Source organism: Callospermophilus lateralis, chromosome 15 (genome assembly GCF_048772815.1).
Source record: "Callospermophilus lateralis isolate mCalLat2 chromosome 15, mCalLat2.hap1, whole genome shotgun sequence".
Lineage (NCBI taxonomy): Eukaryota > Metazoa > Chordata > Mammalia > Rodentia > Sciuridae > Callospermophilus > Callospermophilus lateralis.
Genome location: NC_135319.1, coordinates 54,584,986 through 54,609,110, shown reverse-complemented (window position 1 = coordinate 54,609,110; position 24,125 = coordinate 54,584,986). Strand labels below are relative to the sequence as shown.

At 34.2% G+C, this 24,125-nt stretch overlaps 1 protein-coding gene across 6 annotated transcripts in view; it reads right to left on the bottom strand.

Annotated features, from left to right (window-relative positions):
• The window catches only part of Ccser2 (coiled-coil serine rich protein 2), a 142,371-nt gene that overhangs the window by 105,066 nt on the left and 13,180 nt on the right, over positions 1-24,125 (bottom strand). For 5 of the 6 annotated variants that reach the window (XM_076834493.1, XM_076834494.1, XM_076834498.1 and 2 more), the window contains exons 2-3: positions 8,174-9,623; positions 6,485-6,681 (exon numbers count right to left, since the gene is read on the bottom strand). The exons of the other annotated variant lie outside the window; for it this stretch is intronic. In XM_076834493.1, the coding sequence (XP_076690608.1) occupies positions 6,485-6,681; positions 8,174-9,584 (1,608 nt within the window). In that variant the 5' untranslated portion in view covers positions 9,585-9,623. The remainder of the gene's footprint in view (positions 1-6,484; positions 6,682-8,173; positions 9,624-24,125) is intronic. 6 annotated transcript variants of the gene reach the window in all.

Here is a 24,125-nt window from a genome sequence, read left to right as displayed (position 1 = left end):
GGCAAATAAACATATGAAAAAATACCCAGAATTTGAATGAATAATTGCAAGCATTCCAACAATCTTCTGAGCCTGACACCAGACCATTCAACCCATTTTCCAAAATATTAGATCATCAGGGGCTGGAGATATAGCTCAGTTGTTAGAGTGCTTGCCTTACATGCACAAGGCCCTGGATTCAATCCCAACACCTGCCACACACACACACACACACACACACACACACACACACACACACACAAAATAAAAATATTACATCATCAAATCTATGATTTACCCAGTTTTCCACTGACCTTCAGGTCAGGTGTTCTTTTTTTCCCAATAATATCAATAACTAATTTAAATATGAATGATCTTGATATTATAATTAAAAGGTATAAATGTTCAACATGTATAAAAAGCAAAAAATAACTAAATGCTCTATACATATGTCACACTTTAAATATCAATACGCCAATAGGTTAAAAACAAAAGAAGGGGAAAATAAGGATGAGAAATCTGAAGTAGGGCTGTTAATATAAAATAAGTTTCAAGAAAAATTATTTCCAGGGATAAAGTGGAATGTTTTATAACCATAATTGAGTAACTTTGTTAAGAAAATATAATAATCCTAAATGTGTATGTACCTAATAACAAAATTTCAAAATACATGAAGTAAAAATTAATAAAACTAGAAAGACAAATCCACAAACAGAGAAATATAAACAATTTCAAATGGTCTTGACACAGGATATAGGTGAAGTATGGTGGAATGATAAAAGGGCCCTAAACACAGATACAGGTATAAAGAAACATCATGATTTCACTAAAGTATAATCAAAACAATTACAGTAGAGTGAAGGACTGATAAATGGGGTAAAAAGCTAGCAGAATGAAGACAAGTTGCTACTATTTCTGAAATAACTTAGGTTCTAACATATTTTTTTAAAAAAATTAAAGCATCTTTGGTCTTTTCCTTAAAGTAAAATACCAAGGCTAACTTAAATGACAGTAAGATAAGAAGCCACAGAAATCCTCACTCACTACTGGAAGTATAAAATGATAGAATAATTTTAGGGAGAAATTTGGCCATACCTAGTAAAGTTGCAGATACAGATATCCTATGATACAATAATACTATTCCTAGGTTTATATTCTAGAGAAACTCTTGACATATCATCAAAGATATTCAAATAAGAATGTTTATTCTTGTACTATACAGATATTATTAATAAATGCTAATTAATAGGGGAACATTGTTATATCCAAATAAAAATAAAATAAATTAGATTATAGTATAAATACATATCACAAAAATATGAAAATGAATTTTAAAATTGAGAACATCATGTATCATTTATACAAGGAATAAAACACATAAAATAATATTAAGTATTATTCTTGAGTAATTAAATGTATTAAAGTTTAAAAAATGAGAATGGCCTACACCGTTTACCTTAGAATTCATCCTTTTAAATGTGGTGCATTAAAAGAAATTCACTGCTATATTTACTACAAGGGTGTTTACTGAATGTATTGTATACTATATAATAAAGCCTTCTCCTTAAGAGAATCCATGCCTACATTAGAAGTGGAGAAAAGGCTAAAATCAATAAATGAGTTTCCATATCATGAATTTTAGAATGGAAAAAACAAATTAAAGAAAACTGAAGGAAGGAAGAAATAAAGTTGTGAAACCAAATCTATAAAACAGAAAACAAGCAAAAATCAGCAAAGCCCAAATTTGGTTCTTTAAAATGAAGAAAACAAGAGGAAATGCTACTTACCACTATTAGGAATGAAATACTATACATCACTTTAAAACAAATTATACCCTAGATGAAATGGACAAATTCTAGAAAGCAACATAAGAAAAAATACACATGTAAGTTTGAGTGGGCCAATATCTATTTTTAAAAACCTCACAAAGAAAATCGCAGGTCCAAAAGGTTGAATTCTGATGAATTCTTTTAAATACTGAATGAAAATGTTAATATCAATCATATACAAACTCAGTAGGCAGAAAAATAGGAATAACTTAACTCCTAATAAAGCTAACATGTACCTTGATATCAAATATGACAGAAAAAAGAAGAAAATCACAAGACAGAACAATGTTGCTTATGAACACACACACAAAAATTAAATATTAGCAAATCAATACTAACAATATTTTAAAGGATAATATATCACAACCAAGTGAATGTAAGCAAAGGTAGTTTAATATCTGAAAACAATGCAAACCACCACACTAACAGCTAAAATGATTTAATTCTCTAATGGATGTAAAGAAGGCATTTGGTAAACATTAATATACTCATACTAAAAATTCAACAAACAAAAGAGAATTTCCAAGCTGGGCACTGGCATATGCACCTATAGTCCGAATTACTCAGGAGGCTAAAGTGAGAGGATCACTTGAAACTGAGGATTCAAGACCAACCTGGGCAACATAGCAAGAACCTATCTCAAAAAAAAAAAAAAGAAAGAAAGAAACTTTCACAACCTGATAATATTTTCTCTCCTTGTGCCCCCCCCACACAGCTTTAATAGTAAACTATCAAAATGTTCCCCCTGAAATTGGGAGGTCAGAGACAATATTGCAAATGCTATGATTGTACAGTATATATATAGAAATTCTTAAACTATCCATGGGCAAATTATTAGATACCATAAGAGAATAGATTTACCAGAGTTCTTAAAAAAAAAAAAAAAAAAAGGTCAACAGGCAAACATAAAGCATATCTGTAATATTTACAACAATAAAAACTTTGAAAATAAAATTTTAAAAGTAGTGTCATTCATAGTAGCAAAGACTTAAAATTAAATCAAATATATATATAACATTTACAGAAAAGTACAAAATATTAGCAAGAAATTTTTCTAAATTCCAAATAAATGGTGGAATATACTATAAGAACTGGAAAACTATCATAAATTTATCAAGTCTCTCCAAAATGACCTATAAATTTAATGTATTCAAAATCCTTCCAGGTATTCTACAGAAATTGACAAGTTTGTTCCAATATTTAAATGGAAATATGCAAGGCTAACAAGACATAGGGAAATAGTAGATAACAAAAAAGATGAAAGATTTATACTACCAGATATCAAAACATTTAAAGCTACAATAATTAAAAGAATGTGGTACAGACACAAGGCTAGACAAAAAGATAGATGAACTAAAAGAGTCAAGAAATATTTATGTACATAGTCACTAATTTTATGACAAAGATGAGCCTGTAGTAGAATAGGAAAAAGAGCTTTTTAAAAAATAAAACTGCTGGGTATGATAGCACACACCTATAATGCCAGTGACTCAGGAGTCTTGAGGCAAGAAGACTTCAAGTTTATGGCCAGCCCCGGCAAATTAACAAGACCCTTTATTAAAATAAAAAATAAAAAAGTTCTGGAATATAGTTCAGTGATAAAGTACCCCTGAGTTCAATCCCCAGTACCAAAAAAATAAATCAATTCATCTTGACCTCGCACAAAAATAATTTCCAGATTATAGACCTAAGTGTCAAAAGTTAAATATAAATCAATAAGCAAAGTCTTTGTTGGTGCATACCTTCATAACTTTAGGGTAGACAAAGATTTCACAAACAGTTCAAAAACATGGCAATAATTAAGAAAAGAAATATATATTGGACAATATTAAAATTGGTGTTTTATTATCAAAAGACACTATTAGATCTGAAAGTCACTCTACAGAGTAGAAAATATATGCAAAACATATTTTACATACATATATTATGTACTTACATATACATAAGATTTATATCCAAAATATATAAAAATATATATAATTTTTTTTACAATATAATAAGAAAACATATAAGTAACCCAATGCAAGGCACTTCACAAGAGGATAGCCTAAGGTCCAATAAATATATGTGAAAGTGCTCAGTGGGTACTTACCATTAAATATAAAAGACAAAATCTCAATGCACTACTCTATTATATCCCCACCAGAATATTAAACATACAAAAAGATGCAGACAAGAAAGTAGAATTTCCAGAATATTCATTTACTGCTGTGGGAGTTGTAAACAGGTACTATCACTTTGTAAAGTTAACAACACCTATGTAAGTGTACATAATATATAAGTATACCCTATAGCCAAAAGATCCCTCTCCTACATATTTTACCAACACAAATAAATAAATGTTCATAAAAAATACAACAAAATATACACAATAGTGCAATTCACTAATAGCCAAAAACTGGAAACAGCCTAACTAAATGCCCTCAAAAACAGTATAAAATAAGTTGTACTATACATTAACTCATTAACTTATCTTGACCTGGCCTGGAAATAAACATTATTGTACAGGCTGAGAACATGTTAGTTAGAGGTATTAATTTGAACTACTTTAAAAAAAATGAAAAAATACTCTTTAAGTAAAAAATATTAAGATGGTAGAATCTAGTACCAAAACATCAATAAATGCAAACACAAATGACTCAGCTAATTAAAAGAACAAACTAAATTTTTAAAAATAATACATTATTATTATTGCCAGGCACATTGACACATGCCTATAATCCCTACTACTCAAGAGGCTAAGGCAAGAAAATTGCAAGTTTGAGGTTGGCCTGAACAACTTAACAAGACCCTGTCTCAAAAATAAGAGGGGGACTTGAGGATGTAGCTCAGTTATTAAAGCACCCCGGGTTCAATTCCAAGTACTACTACTACTATTACTACTACTCCTACTACTACTACTAATAATAATGTATTTGCCATGTATCAAAAAGGCTGATTCTAAAAGGAAGGAAAATACATAAGTAAAAGCGGTAAAGTATACTAATATCTAAGAGGGAAAAAAGATCTTATGATAAAGTGCATAAACAAGGAAAGAGAAGATATATGACTAAATGACTGAAAGAATAATTCACCAAAAAAAAAACAATTCTAAATAGGTACACATCTAACAAAATAAACAGGATGCTCAAAGCAAAAACCTGAGAGAACTTCTGAGCAAAAATGATGAATCTGCTATTACAGTAGGAGACCAACACACTTCCCAACTTTTCTATTCATTCTCCATCCTTTCTCAGACTTGTCTTCTGCCTTAAATGAGAAGACACAGGTGACTTCTTGTTCCAAAACACAGAATGAACACTTTTGTTTGTTCCCATTCCATCATACACAAGCCTACTGATCAATGAGAAAATCCATGCATCTAAAAAACTAATTCTCAAATTGAACTGTTTCAGAGAAGGCTACTTTATCATTTGTTACAGGAACAATCAGCTAGGTTGCTCTGAAAATACTAGGTAATAAGTAGCTTATTGCTGCCATCTTCTGGACACAATGTTCATCTCTACATCAATTATTCTTTTAAAAAATCCTATTATAAAAAGAACAAAAGGCCCTGAAGTGTAATCTTTATTTACAACCTTTCTCTAAAAAGATGAAGATACTCTTTCTAAATTAAATGCATATCCTCTCTGTTTGTGCAACCTAAAAAGTCTCTGGTAATAATGTCTTTTTTGTTCCACATCACAAGCTTATATGAGTATAGAAAATCATATTGTTTAAAATCCATTTGTAATATAATATAGCCACAAAGACTACCCACTTGATTTTCTGAAAAAATCATATTTTTTATGCTGAATAATTACAGTTAATTATTTTAAACACTCCAGGTACACCTTATTCATATAGCATATTTTCCATATTACTTACAATGTTTCTGGAAAAAAAAATATATATATATATATATATAAATAATTATATGGTATGTCTTCTAATACTCACCCATACCTAGTTCTCTTGTCTTCCAGACATATAGGAAAACTACACTTCCTATCTTCTCAGTAGTTTTGTGGGGCCATATAATCAGTTCTGGTCAATAGATTGTGAGTGAAAATGCCAAGTACCACTTGCAGGACAAAGCAAATAAAAATGAGCAAGACTTTCTAGCACTCCTTCCCTCTGCCACAATAAAGAGCCTCAAAAGATGGGCCCCAAGTTCAAAACAGCTGAAATCACTAAAGACAGCTGCTTAGCGAGCTGCTCAGAACTACAATACATTTTCTAAGAATAAAAACTAAAGCTTTTATTGTATTAAGCCACTCAGAGGTGGTACTTGAATAGTACCTCAGAACAGCCTAACCCAGGGTTTTTCAACAGCAGCATTACTGCTGTCTTAGGCTGGATAATTCTTTCCTGCACACTATAGGATGTGAAGCAGCATTTCTGGCCTCAACTCACCAAATGGGACAAACTATTGCCTTCTTCTACCTCCATGAGAACCTATGGTCTATATTAGCTTGACCAATACAGTATGTACATATGTATGTATGAAGAATATGTTCATATATAAGTACATTTAAGTCAAATGTCATATACTCTTCATACTTTAACTGATGACTTCCCATGTCTCACAAACTAGAAAAATGAATTTGTAAACTAAAAATAAAAAAGTCAGTGTCATAAGTCTCACTACAGTAAGTACATAAAGATTCTAAAAGGGCATATAAATCCATACATACAATGCTATTCATTTCAGAAGAATCGTAGCTGCCAACTGGATGGACATTTCCAATGGGTTCCAAGCCCTCTTCATCCCACATGTATGTTCCATCAGAGCTATCAGATGGAGAAAGTTCAAATGAAGAACCAGCTCTATAATCCGTATCTGGTGAAATCAAATTAGTTCCAGAAGGATGTTTTGTACATTCACTCCTGTCTTCGATTGATTTAAAAAGAGAGAGAAAAAGTTACTAATTCACAAAAATAAAATTATTTCTCATGCTCTAAAAATATAAGTTCTAAGAATTTAATATATAATAGCAAAAAAGTAGGTACAAACTATATTACTATCATTTTGCAATTCCTAAATTATAAATAAAAGAGACAGTCTTAAAAATAACCTACTGAAATATTTTCTAATAAACAAAAAAAATTCATTTAACCGCCTTTTACTTCTGCAACATTTCTTACATGTTCATATTCCTTTAATATTTCCTAAGATATTTACTTTTAACCACTGCCCAGGAAACTCCCTTCCTTTATGTACATTATTTAACCTCAGAGCAGCTTCCTTATAAGGAAAAAAAAAAAAAACTTGTTCTGGCAGTGTCTTTTGTAAGACCCACAAGAGACCAAGAGTTTATGTGCATCTCTAGGCATGACTTAGTCCCTTGTTTAGCCCACATGCCTTTGTAATTCCCTCTGTTTGTTCTTTTTTCAGGACATATGAACACACAGAAATACTTTCTCCAGTATTTAGTGCCAATATACCCAAATATAAGAGGCAATGCTTAATAGGGGCTATCCCACATTCTTCAATTAAAAAACAAAATAAAACTCTTCTGGTATGACTATAAAGATTGCTAAATAAGAAAAATTCCTAGCATTTAAAAAAAAAACACAGATTGTACATAACTTGTATTATTTCATTTGCCCTCATTTGGTACAGCTTTACTCTAAAAAAAAAAAAAGCAACGATCTGTTACCCTAAATAAAGAGTTTGTTTAATGGTAAACTAATGCTTGGGGGAAGTGAGAAAAAAAAAATCCTTTGGAAAGCATTGCTTATGCTAAGTAAGAACATACCTGTGTATGATAGGCAAAGAAGAACAAAGGTAAGAGTGCTTTTACTGATTTTGTTTTAGATAGGATAAAAAACAGGATAGGTAGCAAAAGTCACAAGGAAGATAAATGTTGCCCTACTCCAGTTTTATCTAGATCCATCACTGTGTGAAATTGATAGTAACTTGGCATATATCAGAAAATAATCCTCCATTCCTCCCATGTTCCACGCCCACATCACCATTATGAGTCAACATCCTCATATCAAAGAAAACATTCGGCCTTTGGTTTTTTGGGATTGGCTTGATTCACCTAGCATTATATTCTCCAACTTCAATGGAGGAACTTTAGATAGGGCAAAGGGGACAGAGGAAAAAGGAAGGGGCAAGGAGGTAGAAATGATGATGGAATGAGTTAGACATCATTACTCTAAGAACATGTATGAAGACCCAAATGGTGTGAAAATACTTTGTATAACATCAGTGACTTGAAAAATTGTGTTCTATATGTGTAATATGAAATGAATTGCATTCTGCCATCATTTATAACAAATTAGAATAATTTAATAAAACAGAAAAGAATCCTAAATGTAAGATCAGTTATATTATCTTTAAAAAGCAAATAATTTAAGGATATTATAATATTTACCAGAGACACTTATATCGATCCATTCATCAGTTTTAATGAAAGTTTTTTCATTTTCCTTAGGAGAATCAAATATATCCTTTGATGGTAAATTTTCATGCTTTTCTTTGAGAGACATTTCCTCTGGAGTTATTCTAGTTCTATGAGAGTCTTCTATATCTATAAAATCATCACTAAAGTCTTCACTTAAATCATTCTTATCAGAAGATGACAAAGACGACAAGGAAATATCATCCACATCATCACTCAGGTACCTAATTTTAGCATCATGCTTGATGGTCTGGTTGTTTTCTGTTCTATAACTTTCATTTTCAATTAGCTCTTGGTCCTTATTAGTAACACTGTCCTTAGCCAAAACTGAAGCCTCTTCCTCTACACAAGTGTTAGCAGGTGGATTTTTATTATTATCAACTGCGATAGTCCCAGAAAATGGAGGTCGACTAGATTTCAGTAGAGTGGGATGAACCATCCTATAACCCAAAGTGGAAGTTACACCTGAACCATTTGGTAAAGCCAACTTCTTTCCACCAGCAGCATAAGGCCTATTAAATCCATAGCCCAAGTGTTCATTCCCATTGAGTACTTCTGATTGTCGGGAATTTCTTGTCAGCATATTTGATCGTAGAGGCATTCTGATAGGTAACTGTTGGTTCTGATAAGGCTTTGTAAGATCAACAGCTCTGTTGAAGGAATGTGACCTTGTTATAGATGAAGGTGGAAGGAATGGATTCTGAATGGAATGTGAAAAACTCTGAGACCTTACCATTTTTTCACAAGTAATAGATTTAATATTGTCTGGGGACTGTGCTAAGCTTTCTCCAGAACTGCTTCTAGTGGCAAAGGAATTTGCTCTAGGCCTTTGCATGCTACCAGTTGATCGGTTTCCATAAAATCCATTTAATTGAGATTTTGGAGCACTGACTGCAGAATATGAAGTCCTTCCTAATAATGTGCCTTTGGTGAATTTACCCAAATTAGATGGTCCAGAAAAAGACTTTTGGTTTAACTCTTCTGTGGATGACACGAACATAGTGGATGGCTTTGCCAACTTTGATGTGAATAAAGATACACTTTTCAAACCTCCCTTTATCCCATTTTTTTCAAACATTCCTTGAGTGGAAGCATGTTTTTCAGGATCAATTAATTTATCAAGTGAACTCTGAGAACTGCTAGGCTCTTCAGTATTTTGTGCAGTAAGTTGGTATTTATTTGTTTTTCTCCAATTAAATGAATGGGACAATGAACAATCAGAGCCATTATTTTTTATGTAACTTTTGACATTACTACTCTTGGAAGTTCCTAATAAATTAACAGCTGTCCCGTTTGACATTGGCTGTGTATTTCTTACAGATTTTGTTCCATACTTTGGCAATTTGGAACCCAAATATGTCTTGATTTGTGTTTTTTCTTCCATGAGCTATAAGGTACATTTGTCCTTAAAATTTGACAGAATCTGAAAAAAAGACAAAGAAGAGAGATTAAACATGTTTAAGTAAGGGTAATTACATGAACACATGAATGAATATACTTAAATAATTACATGCAGAAAAACTCAAAAGCTATTCATGAATCCTACAGAACTCTTAGCAATCATTAAATATACCAATTAAATCAATAACTTTATGCTGAAACTATTTCATTTTTATAATTACTTTTATCACCTTGAGCTATAGATAACAACAGAAAAGTCCATAAGAAATAAAATTAGATCTCCAAGCGAGTGTATATGAAAAAAATACTTATCTAGTACATCTTTCAAATTACAAACAATTTTTTTTCATTTTGCATTGTATTCTCCGTTTTCTAAAATAAGAATATAGAGTTTTTTTTTTAAAAAAAGGTCAGACATGACCTTATCAATTGAGATATATTTAATAATTAATGGCATTAATTATTTAAGTCATGGGAGGATAAAGATAAAACATTCAAAAAACAATTCTTCTGGGAGTAAGGACTGAGACAGCTGTTATTTTAAGCAACTATCTCAAAAGAATTTTCATCCAATAACAAACAGACACTACAGTCAGTGACAGGATGAGAAGAATAAAGACTTTATTAAGTTGATCCATCTATTAATCTCAATCCCTCAGATTTATTTTAAAGATAATGCAAAACTATAAGACAAAAAGGTTCAATACACATACAAAAATATAAAGTTAGAAACAACCAAAGTCCTTTCAATGAGCAACTGCTTCATACATCATGAAACATTCTTATAAGATCATAAAGATAGAGAGCAAAGTATAAAATGTTTGTCCTAACTGTAAGAGAAATACAATATGGTCACTATCTTTTCACTATACTTATATAAAATTCTGTAAAAACAATAAAAAATGCAAATAAAAGAAAAATACATGCCTTTGAATCATTTACTGATTTTTTAAAATGTACCTTATGACATTGCCTTTAATTTGTTAAATTTTAATTTAAAAAGCTCAATGCCAAGTCAACTCCGGCCTTAGAATTAGAGCTCCCAGAGTACAAAAGTTTTATTAATTATGTCAAAAGTAAATATTTATAGACATCCTAGTAAACATGATAAAATGATAACAGAATGTCCTGCCCCCAATAATTAATAAAAGAATATATACACAAATGAGTGTGAATTTTAAGTCAAAATCTACCAGCTACAATCAAACAAGAAACTGTTTAAACTAAAAATCTATTAACTTTAAAAAGCAATGGGCAGAAAGATGACTCTATACTACACAAAATGTCTCCTAGCTTGATTATATTGTCTGGGATGCAGTAATGAGAAAGGTAAGTGAGCTAATAAGTTTTCTGTCTTATAAAAGGAATTCATAGCTAGGTAAGGAAGGAAAAGAAACACAAAATTTGAGCATTCACAGGATAGGAACCAGACTTGGCATTTTATCCTTATTATTAATCTTTATAACTTTATATGATGGTAAATTTCATTCCATCTTACATAGCTGAACCAAAATTCAGAAATACTAACATACTTGTCCAAACTCATAAGTTTATAAACTGCCAAGGAGGATTCAGGTTCAAGTCTACCTGATTCCAGGGCCAACGCTGGTTGTATTCATGACAAAGAATGAAATATTCTAAGAGGCTTACTAATAGCAAGGGATAAGAGTGAAGGAAGGGGGCTGGGGTTGTGGCTCAGTGGTAGAGTGCTTGCCTAGTATGTGTGAGGCACTGGGTTCAATTCTCAGCACCACATAAAAAAATAAATAAAGATATTTTTAAAAAAGAATGAAGGAAGGAACTGGATAGCTAATGTTAGAGTAGATGTATAGATATAGAAAGACTTTGAAGGACTCAGGCATTAATTAAAGAAGTTTTTCAGTGGAACAGTAAGAGCTGTCACTTTTTCAAACTCCTTTCATATCCATTACCTTATTATATGAGGAACCACCTTCTCACTTTCTTTATTTAGTTTTTCACATAGCTTTTCAGAAGGTTATGAATTGCCTGCATTTTAGGGGTTTAAATAGGCATAAATTCTCTACTGAATCCAAGAGCAATTAACTGAACAAAAATGCTGGTGACTACACAGGCGTAAGTAGTCACTTCTGAAACTTACTTTCATATTCAGGTAACTACATTAAAATTTTAAATGATTTGTTATTTGTTTACTTTGTGTTACCCAGTCAATTTCCCATGTCTCTTTTCCCCCTATTTTTTCTAGCTGTCATCTATGGATAAACTAATACAAAGGCTTGATTATGTCAATTAAATAAGTAAGAAGGATACTTCTGGCCACTGTAAACTGCAACTTCATTCCAGATTTTTCATAGTTTTAAAAAGGACACACTAAGTTCAAAACAAAGACCCATTATTTTATCCATTTGACCTTTCTCTCCTCTTGTTACAACTTCATTTTTATTAAGATAAAGATCAAAGAACTTGCGAAAGTTAGACTCAAAAGGACACTATGAACATTAAATAATGCTATTAAGTGCAAATTCAAAGCATGTTACTTACTGATTTTTAATTTAAAGAACAGGGAGAGCAGATAAAGAACCAGAAGCTATGTTAGGGTTTAGATATGGTGTCCCCCAAAAGCTCATAGGTGAGACAATGAAAGAAGGTTCAGAGGAGAAATGACTGAGTTATGAGAGCCTTGACCCAATCAGTGATTTAATCCCCTGATTGGGATTAACTGAGTGGTAATTGAGGTGATAGGGTGTGGGCTAAAGGAGGTGGGAACTAGGTGGGAACTGGCTTTGGGGTATATACTTGTATCTGGCGAGTAAAGTCTCTCTGTTTCCTGACCACCATGATATGAGCTGCTTCCCTGTCACACTCTCCAGCCATGATGAACTGACTCACCTTGAGCCCTGAGGAATGGAGCCCTCTGTCAACCTCTGAAACTTCGAGCTCTCCAATAAACTTTTCCTCTATAATTGTGCTGGTTGGGTCTTTAAGTCACAGCAGCAAGAAAGCTGACTAAACCAAGCTATCCTACACAAAACCGTAAAGATTTTTCCTTCCAAATATTACCATTTAGTTTAGGAACACAAGCTCAAATAACTGTGGGGCATCAAAATGTCATTAAAATGCAGAGAGCTAGGAAAAGATGCTGATACCAAACTGCATGAATAATGAGCAAACCTAACGCCTGAGTAGTTGCACTGCCTTTTCAAACAGCAAACAGACATTTTACAAACTCTGAGTGCTTGTAAAACATTCAACAATGTAACATTTCAGTTTATATGGTGCCTGATATACCAAAGTTCCCTAAATTAAATGGGCAATCAGAATGACATTGGGAGCCAAGTGTGAGAGAGAAGAAAAACATGAGGAATATTAACATGGATGGATTATTGGTGGCCTGTGAACTCACTAATTATACATAGTGAATATGATTTACCAGTATACATTACCCAGCATCAAACTTGCTCTGTATATTAGACAATAAAATACCTAAACATCAAACATTTTATAAAGATGTGCATGCTTTGAAATTATATTTTCAGAGAATCTCAGCCTCTGGATAGGAGTCCCTGTGTTTCTCTTCTGCTAGTAAAGCAATATAACTTCTTTTTCCTTTTCCTCAAAACCGTGTCCTTGTACTGGATTGACATAGGGACAAGAACTGGACTTTTGGTAACAAATTTGGCACCCCAGGTGGGACCCCAGAGCAGCTCCTGCTCCACCTTATTTTATTAGGTGTGACTCTCCAAGTAACCCCACTTCCATGCTGAGGATGCAAGGTGGCTGGAGAACTTGTTGAGAGCCAGTTGCTGGAGAGTTAGGAGATAATTGAGTTTGCCTTGGGTCAAACCAGAGGAGATATTCCTTTGAGTAAAGAGAGGGACTGAGAGATCATCCCAGCAGCTGCCAAAGCTCCTTTTGCTTCCTGGAACTCCCAGAAAAGCTGCCTGGGCTGTAGAAAAATGGGCAAAGAGCGGGGGGCGGGGGGGGGGGGGGGGGGGGTTGCTGCTGGCCACAAAGGATGTGGCAGTAGATTCTAGCACTGTTAGTTTATGACCTGAGGATAGAAATCATTTCCCCTTATAAGATCTGACACACCACTTAGCCAGAGAAGATCCATCACTGGGGCAAAGCAATTCTTGCCATAACAGTATCCCATCAAACTAAATGCATAGGGAAACTAACAGAATAAACTATTGCACCCAGAAAAGAAAAAACAGAAAGGCCAACCCCTGTTTTGCTGGCAGCCTTTGCAAAGGGATCTTCAAGGAAAAAGCCTGCATATCAATACGCCTAATGTAAGAAAAAGGCCCAAAGGAGTCTCTGGGTACAACTGACAGTGGGGAACTCACGGTTACTGGCATTGTGATAATGATAAGAGAGACAGGTCAGGCTCAAAAATATCCTGTGCTCCAATCCCTTGCATGCAACCTGGAAGAAAAAAGATTAAGACACAGTATCGGTAGATCCTGGACTGTCCAACCCTCTCCTGGGATGAAATTTGTGTAAATTAATTCACAGATAACATTAGTAAGCATTATTTCAGAATATGAATTTAAGAAAGGGTCCAAGGCTAGAAAAAATAAACAAAAGTTATAGTTATGGAAATATATTTCAGTATGGAAAATCAGAAGATAAAAGAAATGTTTCTGGATGAAAACATATTTTGTCTGGTAAAGTAATATTTTTGTAAAATCCAAGATGAAAGAGAGGACAACACTACAGATGTAAAAAAGTTGTGATGTCTAAGTAAGTCGCAGAAGGTTTGCGTAAGGTAAATCTCAAAAAGTTTTGTTCTGTGAGTAAATTGGCTATAATTACCACAGTCAAAGTTATTTGAACTTTAATGTACTGATATGAAGAAAAGTCTGAAATGTTTATCTGTTTTTATCTATCAATATAATTTTCTTGTATCTGTTAGGCTTTCATACTTGAGAAAACTAAGTCTAAAAGGAATTAGGATTTGTACCTGTTTTAAAGTCTTTTAAATGATTATTTTGTAACTGGTTAAAAATAAACAACTATTATTTGAGGTTATAACAACATAGGTGACACCCTAAATATATGCAACTAGATATATGTGTACATCTGAGAACTATATCTATCTGAGTCTTGTCTAAGTGTGATATAAAAGTTTATAAAATGAAAGTTTATCTAAGTTTACTGACAAGGTAACCAATAAGTGCAATTCTTTTATTCATTATATCTGACATAGAAGGGCCACAGTGTCATTGAAGACCTGACTTACATCTGTTTGCTTTGACTAAGTCAATTTCTGGTCATTATTAATACTGTTTCCTAAATGTATAAGAGATTTAAGGCTATCTTTTGATTTTTGCTATTACTGCTAACCCATGCAGACCTATGATTATTTTTACCCTACACCATGGATTCTAAATTGTACTTCAAAAGTTAAGCCTAGGGCCAGGCACAGTGGCACACGCCTATAATCCCTGTGTTTGGGGAGGCTGAGACAGGAGGATTGAGTGTTCAAAGCCAGATTCAGCAATAATGAGGCACTGAGCAACTCAGTGAGAGCCTGTCTATGAATAAAATACAAAAGAGATCTGGGGGGATATGGCTTAATGGCTAAGTGCTCCTGAGTTCGATTCCCAGTACCAAATAAATAAATAAATAAATATATGTATGTATGTATGTATGTATGTTAAGCTTAGTTGAATGTAAAGTTTAAGGGACAGCATTTTACCAAGGTGGTATTCTCCAAACTAAAATTGTCTGTAGCGATAGTTTCCTTCAGACTTATACAGAAATGACAAATTTTGTAGGTACTTAATCATGTCATTTGATGTTTTATAGCTGGATAAAAGTAACCTGTTGTTGCTGGGCATGGTGGTGCTCGCCTGTAAACCTAGCAACTCAGGAGGCTGAGGCAGGAGAATCATGAGTTCAAAGCCAGCCTCAGCAATGGTGAGGTGCTGAGCAACTCAGTGAGACCCTCTCTCTAAATAAAATACAAAATAAGGCTGGGGATGTGGCTTAGTGGTTGAATGCCCCTAAATTCAATCCAAGTACCAAAAACAAAGATAACCTATTGTCAATAAGTTATATAAACAATGTTGTGTTCCTCTTTACACTGGATTAGAAATTTAAATGTATTTTTGGAAGGTAATAAGGAAACCCTGATTTGTTTAAAGGTGAAACTGTAGAACATGGAAGCATTTTGTTACTTTTTCCACAAATAGAAAGTTAAAAGCTTTCTTAGCCTTTGTTTGATTTGTGTTTCAGATGTAATGTTGTACTGTATTATTTTTCCAAGAGTCCTGCCTTACAATAAGGCTCTGCCTCTTGCCTTACTCTATGTTAGAATGGCTACAAAATAGGCTCGACTTGAGCTCACTTAAAATTGTGTTTCAAAAGATAGATTTTTATTGTAAAGATTACTCTGTGATCTCAAAAGAAACAAAGCATATAATACATAACTAAGTACAGGTTTAAGATTATAAAAATCATTTTTCTTGGGTCTAGCTATGACACAAACAGAATGTTTTTGCCCTGTTAATTACATTTTGTATTTTCCTTATAAACTTTATAACCGTTACTGTTTTACAGAGGTACTACTTCTAATAAAACAACCTGAATTAATTTAAGATAATAAGCCAAGACAGATAAGACATAATGCTGACTTCCAGTATTAATACTGACCCCAATTAAATGAAAGGTGTAAAATTACAGATATTGAAATTATAACCTATTACTCCCAGTTTAAGACTGGTGAAACTGGTCTCCTGAATGTTTAAAACTAAAAAATTGGAGACGTAAGTCAAGGAAGTAAAAGGGACAAGGAAAAAGCAGCCAACATTTTGGCCCTTGTCCTTTTACATCAGCTAGGACCTAGAAAACAATAAGATCCCTCTCTGGGTCCTGCAACTCCGTGAGTCACCAATCTGCCGATCAGAAAGCTCAAGAGGACCCTAGTGCTCATCAGAAAGCCAAACAGTGTACAACCAGTACAAAGATAAAGGTCACTAGAGAGGGAAATGTTTCTGACAGCTTCCATAATAAGCCACATATGGTAAGTGATCCTGACCCACCCTGACAGATGGCACTACTAATAGAGAAAAGCTAAGGGAGCCAAGAGGCTTCACACATGTTCCCAAGAGTGAACTCTGAGGAATCTCAGCTGACTCTTAACAGTAGCTAGGAACAAGGTTAATTTTGACCAACTTGGTCTTAAACATCTGGCAGGAAAGCATAACCTAAGCACAGTCCTACATGGATATTTAAAAGGAAAAACAATTGTTGATTTTTTATTTTTAATGCAACTTAAAATGTCTACTTGTGTCAGCCCTACCAAAAGTAAGTAAAGCTAAAGGTTATAAAGGAAGAGTTCTTGTGTGGGAGTGCCTGATAATAATGATCACAAAGAACTCAAGTTTGTCCTGAGTTAATTTGAACCTGATCTCATAGACCTACAAATCTTCTTAACTGCCTATATTGATAAACTCTATTTGATTTCACTGATGATTTTGAGGTTGAAATACTAATTGCTTTGTGCTAATTGTTTACAAAAAAAGTAATGCTTTGCTTTGTTTACTGTTGTCTTAGCATGATCTCTGCCCTACGTATGTCTTGTCCTGTCATCTGCCACTTTGGACCTCTGGACTTCCCTGATGCTGAATACCCTTAACTGTCCACACCCCACCTGATAAGAGAATAGGACTTTGGGTTATTTCCCCCAACTTCACCCTCTTTCAGCAGGAAGCAGCTAAGAGATGTCATTGCCCATTTTTTCATAGAAATGGAATTTAGAAATTGACGGTGGAGAAATGTAACAATGGACTACTTTATGCTTTGAATATAGCCCTTGCTGCTCTGCCACTGAAACTTATTTTTTAAGTGGACAAGTTTCTTTCTCCTCTCCTGACTCCTCCTTAATCTCTCCCCAGTCCCTAACCTCAGAGGACACATGACTACCTTTCTTCCCCATCCTAGGCAGATTCATCTGTCCTTAACTACCCACCCACCTTAGGAAAAAAGTAATTCAGACTTTGGGGATGCCACCAGATGATCTCAGAAAAGACTCTCCCCCAAATTAAAAAGTGAATTATAACTCCTGGACAGAACATCTGAAATGTAGCCTTTAAATCAGTTCTTTACAAGCTCTCTGCTCCCCTTTATGGGCAAAATCACAGCCTCTGGGATAGGAATCCGCTGTGGTTTCTTCTTTGCTAGCAAAGCAATAAAATCCAACCCCCCGCATAAAACCCAGAAAAAAGAAAAAGAATTATAGTTTAATTTTTCTATTGTTTTGGCCCAGTAGAATACAACATGGTAATAAAGAAATAATATTTACAACATCATAGAGAAAATTAACAGGGTTTTTTAAACAAAAGAACACAGTACTTAAAGAGTACATATAGTTTGGTTCTATTAATATCAAAATAGGACTTCCACTTTCACTTAGCACATGGGGGTGGAAAGAAAGTTGCAATGAAGGTCATTCCTACATAACAACCTGGAAAAGGCAGATAACCTTCAAAATCATAACCTTTTTGAGCCCATCAGAGTAAGACAACTAAGTAAACCAAATAGAGACAAGCACCTCCAAAGAAACACAGGACATCTGAATAGTTCTGATGTGGCCATGGCATACACGAAAGAGGTAGCCACCATAAAAAGAAGCAATTAGCTAAAATTTTAATGATGTTTAAAAGCCAAATGTGGATTAGCATATCAGAAGAGCAATGTCTTCTCCAATGGACCTTAACCTAGTGTTTAAGAGAAAAGTACCCCTCTCCACGGTGCAGGCATACAGGACATGATCAGAGGCTACCCAGTACAGTTCAAACAGAATTTGATTGGGCTTATTGCTCAGTTCACAACATAATGACTGACAGCTATTAGAAGTCCCACCAGTTATCCCCCAATTCTTCTCTTTCCTTTTCAGGTGTTACTGGTGCTTGCATGTTGGCCTGTTTTTCTTCCAACCTCCTGGGACACACCAATGAAAAAAGGAAACTAATTTTTAAACTATAAGAAGTATAGCCAATGGGAATGGTACTGAATCTAAAGCAGTACAAACAGAAATAAGCTTTTTTATTAAAGAATTTGAGTAACAGTATACATTTTCTCTTGCTATTATAACAAATTACCACAAATATACTGATTTAAAACAATACAAAACTTGTTTATCTTATTATCTTGTAGTAGTTAAACACAGGTCTTAGTGTGTATAGTCCTGGAGCCTCTAGGGGAGAATCCATTGACTTAACTTTGGCTCTTGGCCTCCTTTTCCTATATCCTCCTTTGAAGCAGAGGTCTTAAAACTGCTGAGAAAAAGGTGGCAGATCAACTAAGATTCACTGCATCTGCAGAAAACAGAATGGAATGTGAGAAATGTTCACTTGGTCCATTTATGTAAGGGCAAAGTAAAGACATATGAATCTCATTATGACAACAACGGTTAGAATAGAGCAGTGGTTCAACACTATATCAGAAGCCCTGGAGGACTTCCTCAAAACAAATTACTGGTTTTATCCCCAGTTTCTGAGTCAATGTCAAGGGTAGGGCCTTAGAGATTGAATTTCTAACAAGTTCCCAGCAGCAAATGCTGCTGATCTGGATTCACATGTTAAGAACTCCTGAGCCAGGGATTAACTCCACTGGAGGAAATTAGCCAAAAGGGGTTGAATGAGGAGTTGGTAAGAATCCATAACTTGAGAAGGATGGCAAAAATTCACCAGGAGGTATATCACTAAAGAATTATGCACTGTACTGTATGTAAGTTATACCTCAATATCTCTAAAAAAGGTTCTCGAAAAAATTAAGAATCTTCACGTTGTTTATAATAATTTTATCAATACTAAAAATAAATCTCATCATTCTGACAACTTAACCTACAAAGTGATAAAAATTAAGCATCAATCCTGCCTTTATTGTATTTCAAGGTAATCAAATAGTTGGTGATGGGGCTGGGAATGTGACTCAGTGGTAGAGGTTTGTCTAGTATGTTCAAGTACCTAGATTGAATCATCAGTACCATAAAAAATTTTAAAAAAGAAAAATGGTGATGAAAATTTTTCTTTATAGAATAATCACAACTGGTAAGTGCAGTAAAACAGACTCACAAAATAAAAAATATCATCATTCTGCACACCCTAGTGAATACATCCAAGTAGCAATCATCAATTACTGCCAAATCCATTAGATAAAAAGACTAAAGCTAAATCTTCCTCAACAAAAAAAATAAGAAAGGATATTATAAAGTTTAAGAAATACATAAGCCTAGTGCAATAGCAACACACCTGTAATCCCAGATAGTAAGGAGGTGGAAGCGGGAAGATCCCAAGTTCAATGCATGCCTGAGCGATTTACTAAGACCCTGTCTCATAAAAATAAAAAGCAAAAAGAACTGGAGATGTAGCTTAGTATCAGAGTGCCCCTGGGCTCAATTCCAAGGAAAAAAAAAGAAAGAAAGAGAGAGAGAGAGAGAGAGAGAGAGAGAGAGAGAAAGAAAGAAAGAGAGAGAAAGAAAGAAAGAGAGAGAAAAAGAAAGAGAGAGAGAGAAAAAGAAAGAGAGAGAGAGAGAGAGACAGGGAGGGAGGGAGGGAGGGAGGACCAAACAAACACAATGTGTGGACTTTATATATGGATCCTAATTTGAACAAATTGCCAATAATAAAGACTTTTTTTTTTGAGACAATTCAAAAAAATTGAATATGTAATGGGAACTGGACCATACCAAGGATTGGGGAGGAATGAAGAGTAATAAGTATAATTTTCCCACTTTTTAAAAATGAAGTCTGTTTTATTTTAGAACTACAAATACCAAAGCAATTAAATAGGAAATTACAGGGGCTAGGGTTGTAGCTCAGTGGTTGAGTGCTCGCCTAGCAGATGCAAGACCCTGGGTTTGATCCTCTGCACCATATAAAAATAAATAAAATAAAGGTATTGTGTCCAACTACAACTAAAAAGTAAAATATTTTAAAAAATAAAAATTGTTACAATTTTCCTGATATACTCCATTAAATATCAAAAACTCCTTCAAAACTAAGGAGATTTGAGTGACAAAGCTGATAACTGTTAAAAGCTAAGTGACAGATACACTAGAGGTTAATCCATACTGCTTTTTTCTATTCATTATGATTTTCAGAGTCCGTAAATAATTTTCATTTTAAAAAGTAAGTTCCTACTAAGAATGCTTTCATCAGAAGAAGAAATATACTACTAACACATTCTACATTATCTTCCTCCTCTTAGCATTCATTTTCATCTCTCTCTCTCTCCCTCCCTCCCTGCTCCCTCCCTCTCCCCTTCTGTCTCTAACTTTGGAGGTGGTAAGGAAAAAGGGTTTAAGGACTAAAGGAGTTGTGTGGTTGCTCAGGTTTGGAATCTCATACTCATCACCTTCCTGGTACTATGGCTTAAAACAAGTTATTTGGTCTCTCACTAAATCTGTTTTCTCATCTGTAACTGAGGACACATAAGAGTTCCCAGTCATTGCTTTTAAGATGCACTGTTTAGACATGTACCAAGGGATATTTGGTGAAGACACTACCAACAAGTATATCAAGGTCAATGGGTATCCTTGACCCCTGAAAGACAGACCCCAATTGAAGAATAGAGAAAGCTTAAAGATGATACAAAGGCTGCGTCACTGATTATTTTGTAGTGTATCACAGTAGAAAATTTTAAAAGTTAGTATTTAAGAACAACAAAATGTTCCCCTCAAAGTGGCCAGGTCACAATGCCATATACCTAGACAAGTCACCATGTGATGGATTTCCAGTTTTATGTCAGCTTGCCACAGGGCTTAACACCCGCAGTTTTTTTGTTTGTTGGTTGGTTGGTTTTTTGATTTTAGTACTGGGGTTTGAACCTAGGGGTGCTTTACCATTAAGCTACATCCCTAGTTCTTTTTATTTTTTAGAGACAGACTCTCACTAAGTTGCTAAGGGTCTTGCTAAGTTGCTGAGGCTGGTCTTGAACTTGTGATACTCCTAGCTCACAGGCATGCACTACTGCACCCTATGTAAGCTTTACAAGAACATTTAAAAGTTAAAATACTAAATTACAAAACTCATATTTTAATATTAATCTCAACTATTACTTCACAACAAATGTTTAAACATATAAGTCAACCAAGAAAGATTAGGGAACAAATTGTGCTTATAATCAAATACTAATATTTAGAATTCAATACACATGGTGCAGAAACTATACTAGCATCAAATATACTCTTTTTCTGATGTTTTGGAATGTACCTCAAAATCATTACAGTAACTGTCTCAACATCACTAATGACTCAGTTATTTCACTGAAAAACTGATTAGATATGTATTTCCAGCTCAAAGAACAGCTTGTCTACAGTCCCCCATTCTTACAGAATTTCGAGAAAAGAATGAAAATTCATTCTGTCCTGGGCCCTTCAGTGTTGCAGGTATCCCAGGAGCAGATAAATCATGTTCCCCACCAATCCTACAATTATATAAAGTATTATTAGTCCATTTAAAAATGTAGTCTATTTTATATGGGGGGAGGGGGTTTCTACCTGTGTTGAGAGTTAGATGTTTCCATAGCCTTGAATGAGTAAGAGTGGAAAAAGGTTACAGGGGTTCTTGTGAAGTACAAAATAAGCAAAGCAAATCAGGGTCCCAGAACCCTAGGAGACCACAAATTCCAGGGTTCACAGGTCCCACATACAGAAGCGACTCTATTCACTTTCAATTCATAAGCTTTTATATCATGAATAAAACAACCAAAATAAAAGTTTCAGCAACGCCTTCCACCAAAGGAGGATATTAGCAATTATTTACAAAAATACTTATGAACAGCCTTTCAGAAGTTAAATTATTTATAAGTAAATGAATGTTTGTCCCTGTATAGAGTAGATGTAAGGGTAGCAGATGGAGATGGAAGAAGCAATCACATCACATGTGTATTTTTAATTTAGACAAAGTAAAATTACTCTTCAAAGAGAAACATTAATGATGTAAGTGATTCTCCTCACCTTTCATTCAGTAAGATTAAATTACAAGGAACTGGGGTTGTAGCACAGTGGTAGAGCACTTACCTAGCACGTGTGAGGCACTGGGTTCGATCCTCAGCACCACATAAAAATAAATAGATAAAACAAAGGTTTTGTGTCCATCTACAGCTTAAATAAATAACAAAGAGAATATATGAGGGAAGATCTGAATCTTCTCTCAGTAACTCTGTACAGGCCTGTCATAGCATAAGTAACTATCAAAAGTAAGATAATCTTATTTGAGCAACTATACAAACTGGCACTCAATGAAAGCTGAAAGAAAAACTGACCAAGTTAAACTTAGGTTACCAGCTGAATTGTCAAGGATAGTTTTGACTATCCATGGTTTTTAACCTCCATGCTAAGTGTAGAACCTAACCTCAGACAGTATATCCCATTTTGTAGTAATAATTTTTTTTAAGTATCAGTGACGGGATCCAAGGTCTTACACATACTAGGATATAGCTCTACCACAGAGCTATATCCTCACCCCCTTTTTGAATCTTATTTTGAGACACATCTCACTAAGTTGCTCAGGCTGACCTTGAAGTTGCAATCCTCCTACCTCATCCTCCTGAATAACTGGAATTACAGCTACTGTGGCCAGCTTCCCTATCTTGTGGTTATTTATATGTCCTACAAATCATTGGATACAGGGGAAACAAAACTCAAGAAGTGTGTCCTTGATGAAATCTAAAGGGCTAAATTCCAATTAATGAGAAAGGGAAGAAAACCTATGTTGAAAATAGAAGGAAAGAACCCATATCTAAAAACATGCATTAAACCACATTCTCTTCTCCAACAAAATTATTACTACATGCTCTCCATAACACCATTATAAAGTTACCCATAACACCATTTATTTGTTTACTAAGTATTTAGTAAACACTGAGCCAGTCACTGTATAAAATATAGACAAGAACCTTGTACTCACATTATTAATGGTCCTGCAGAGATTAGATATTAAAACACACATGAAAATATAAATAATGTTATAAAAAGAAGGTATGAGGACATACAGTAAATACCAAGTCCAATGTGGGGAAAAGAGGCCAGGAAATTTTCAAGCGATATTCTAGCTAATCATCAGCCTAAGATTATTCCACTAATTACTTATAAAGGCTTACATCTGACTTGTTGAGGAGTTGTGGGACTTGTATACTATCTCTAGTACCCGGAATGCATAATCCTTCATTATTCTCACATTCTGCATAGCATTAAGCCACTTTTGTAGAAGTCAAGCCCACCACTCTAGGTTATAGGCTCCTGTTTCATTTCAACATGCCAAGAAATATTCCACAGATCCCTCAAGAATTTTGTTCCCTCTACTGTACACTAATGTCCTTGAGAACAGTTTATGTTTCTTCCAACTATTTCCTCACTCAAGCCCTAGAACATATCCTGGCACATACTGGTGTTTTACAAATGTACAGTAAAGTGAAGAATACCTCTTAATATCTTCTTGCTGAGAATTTTATTAATTTTTACTTTAAAGCTACTATATCCACATGTATGCACACACATACATACACACACAAAAAAAAAGCCTAACACAATTGG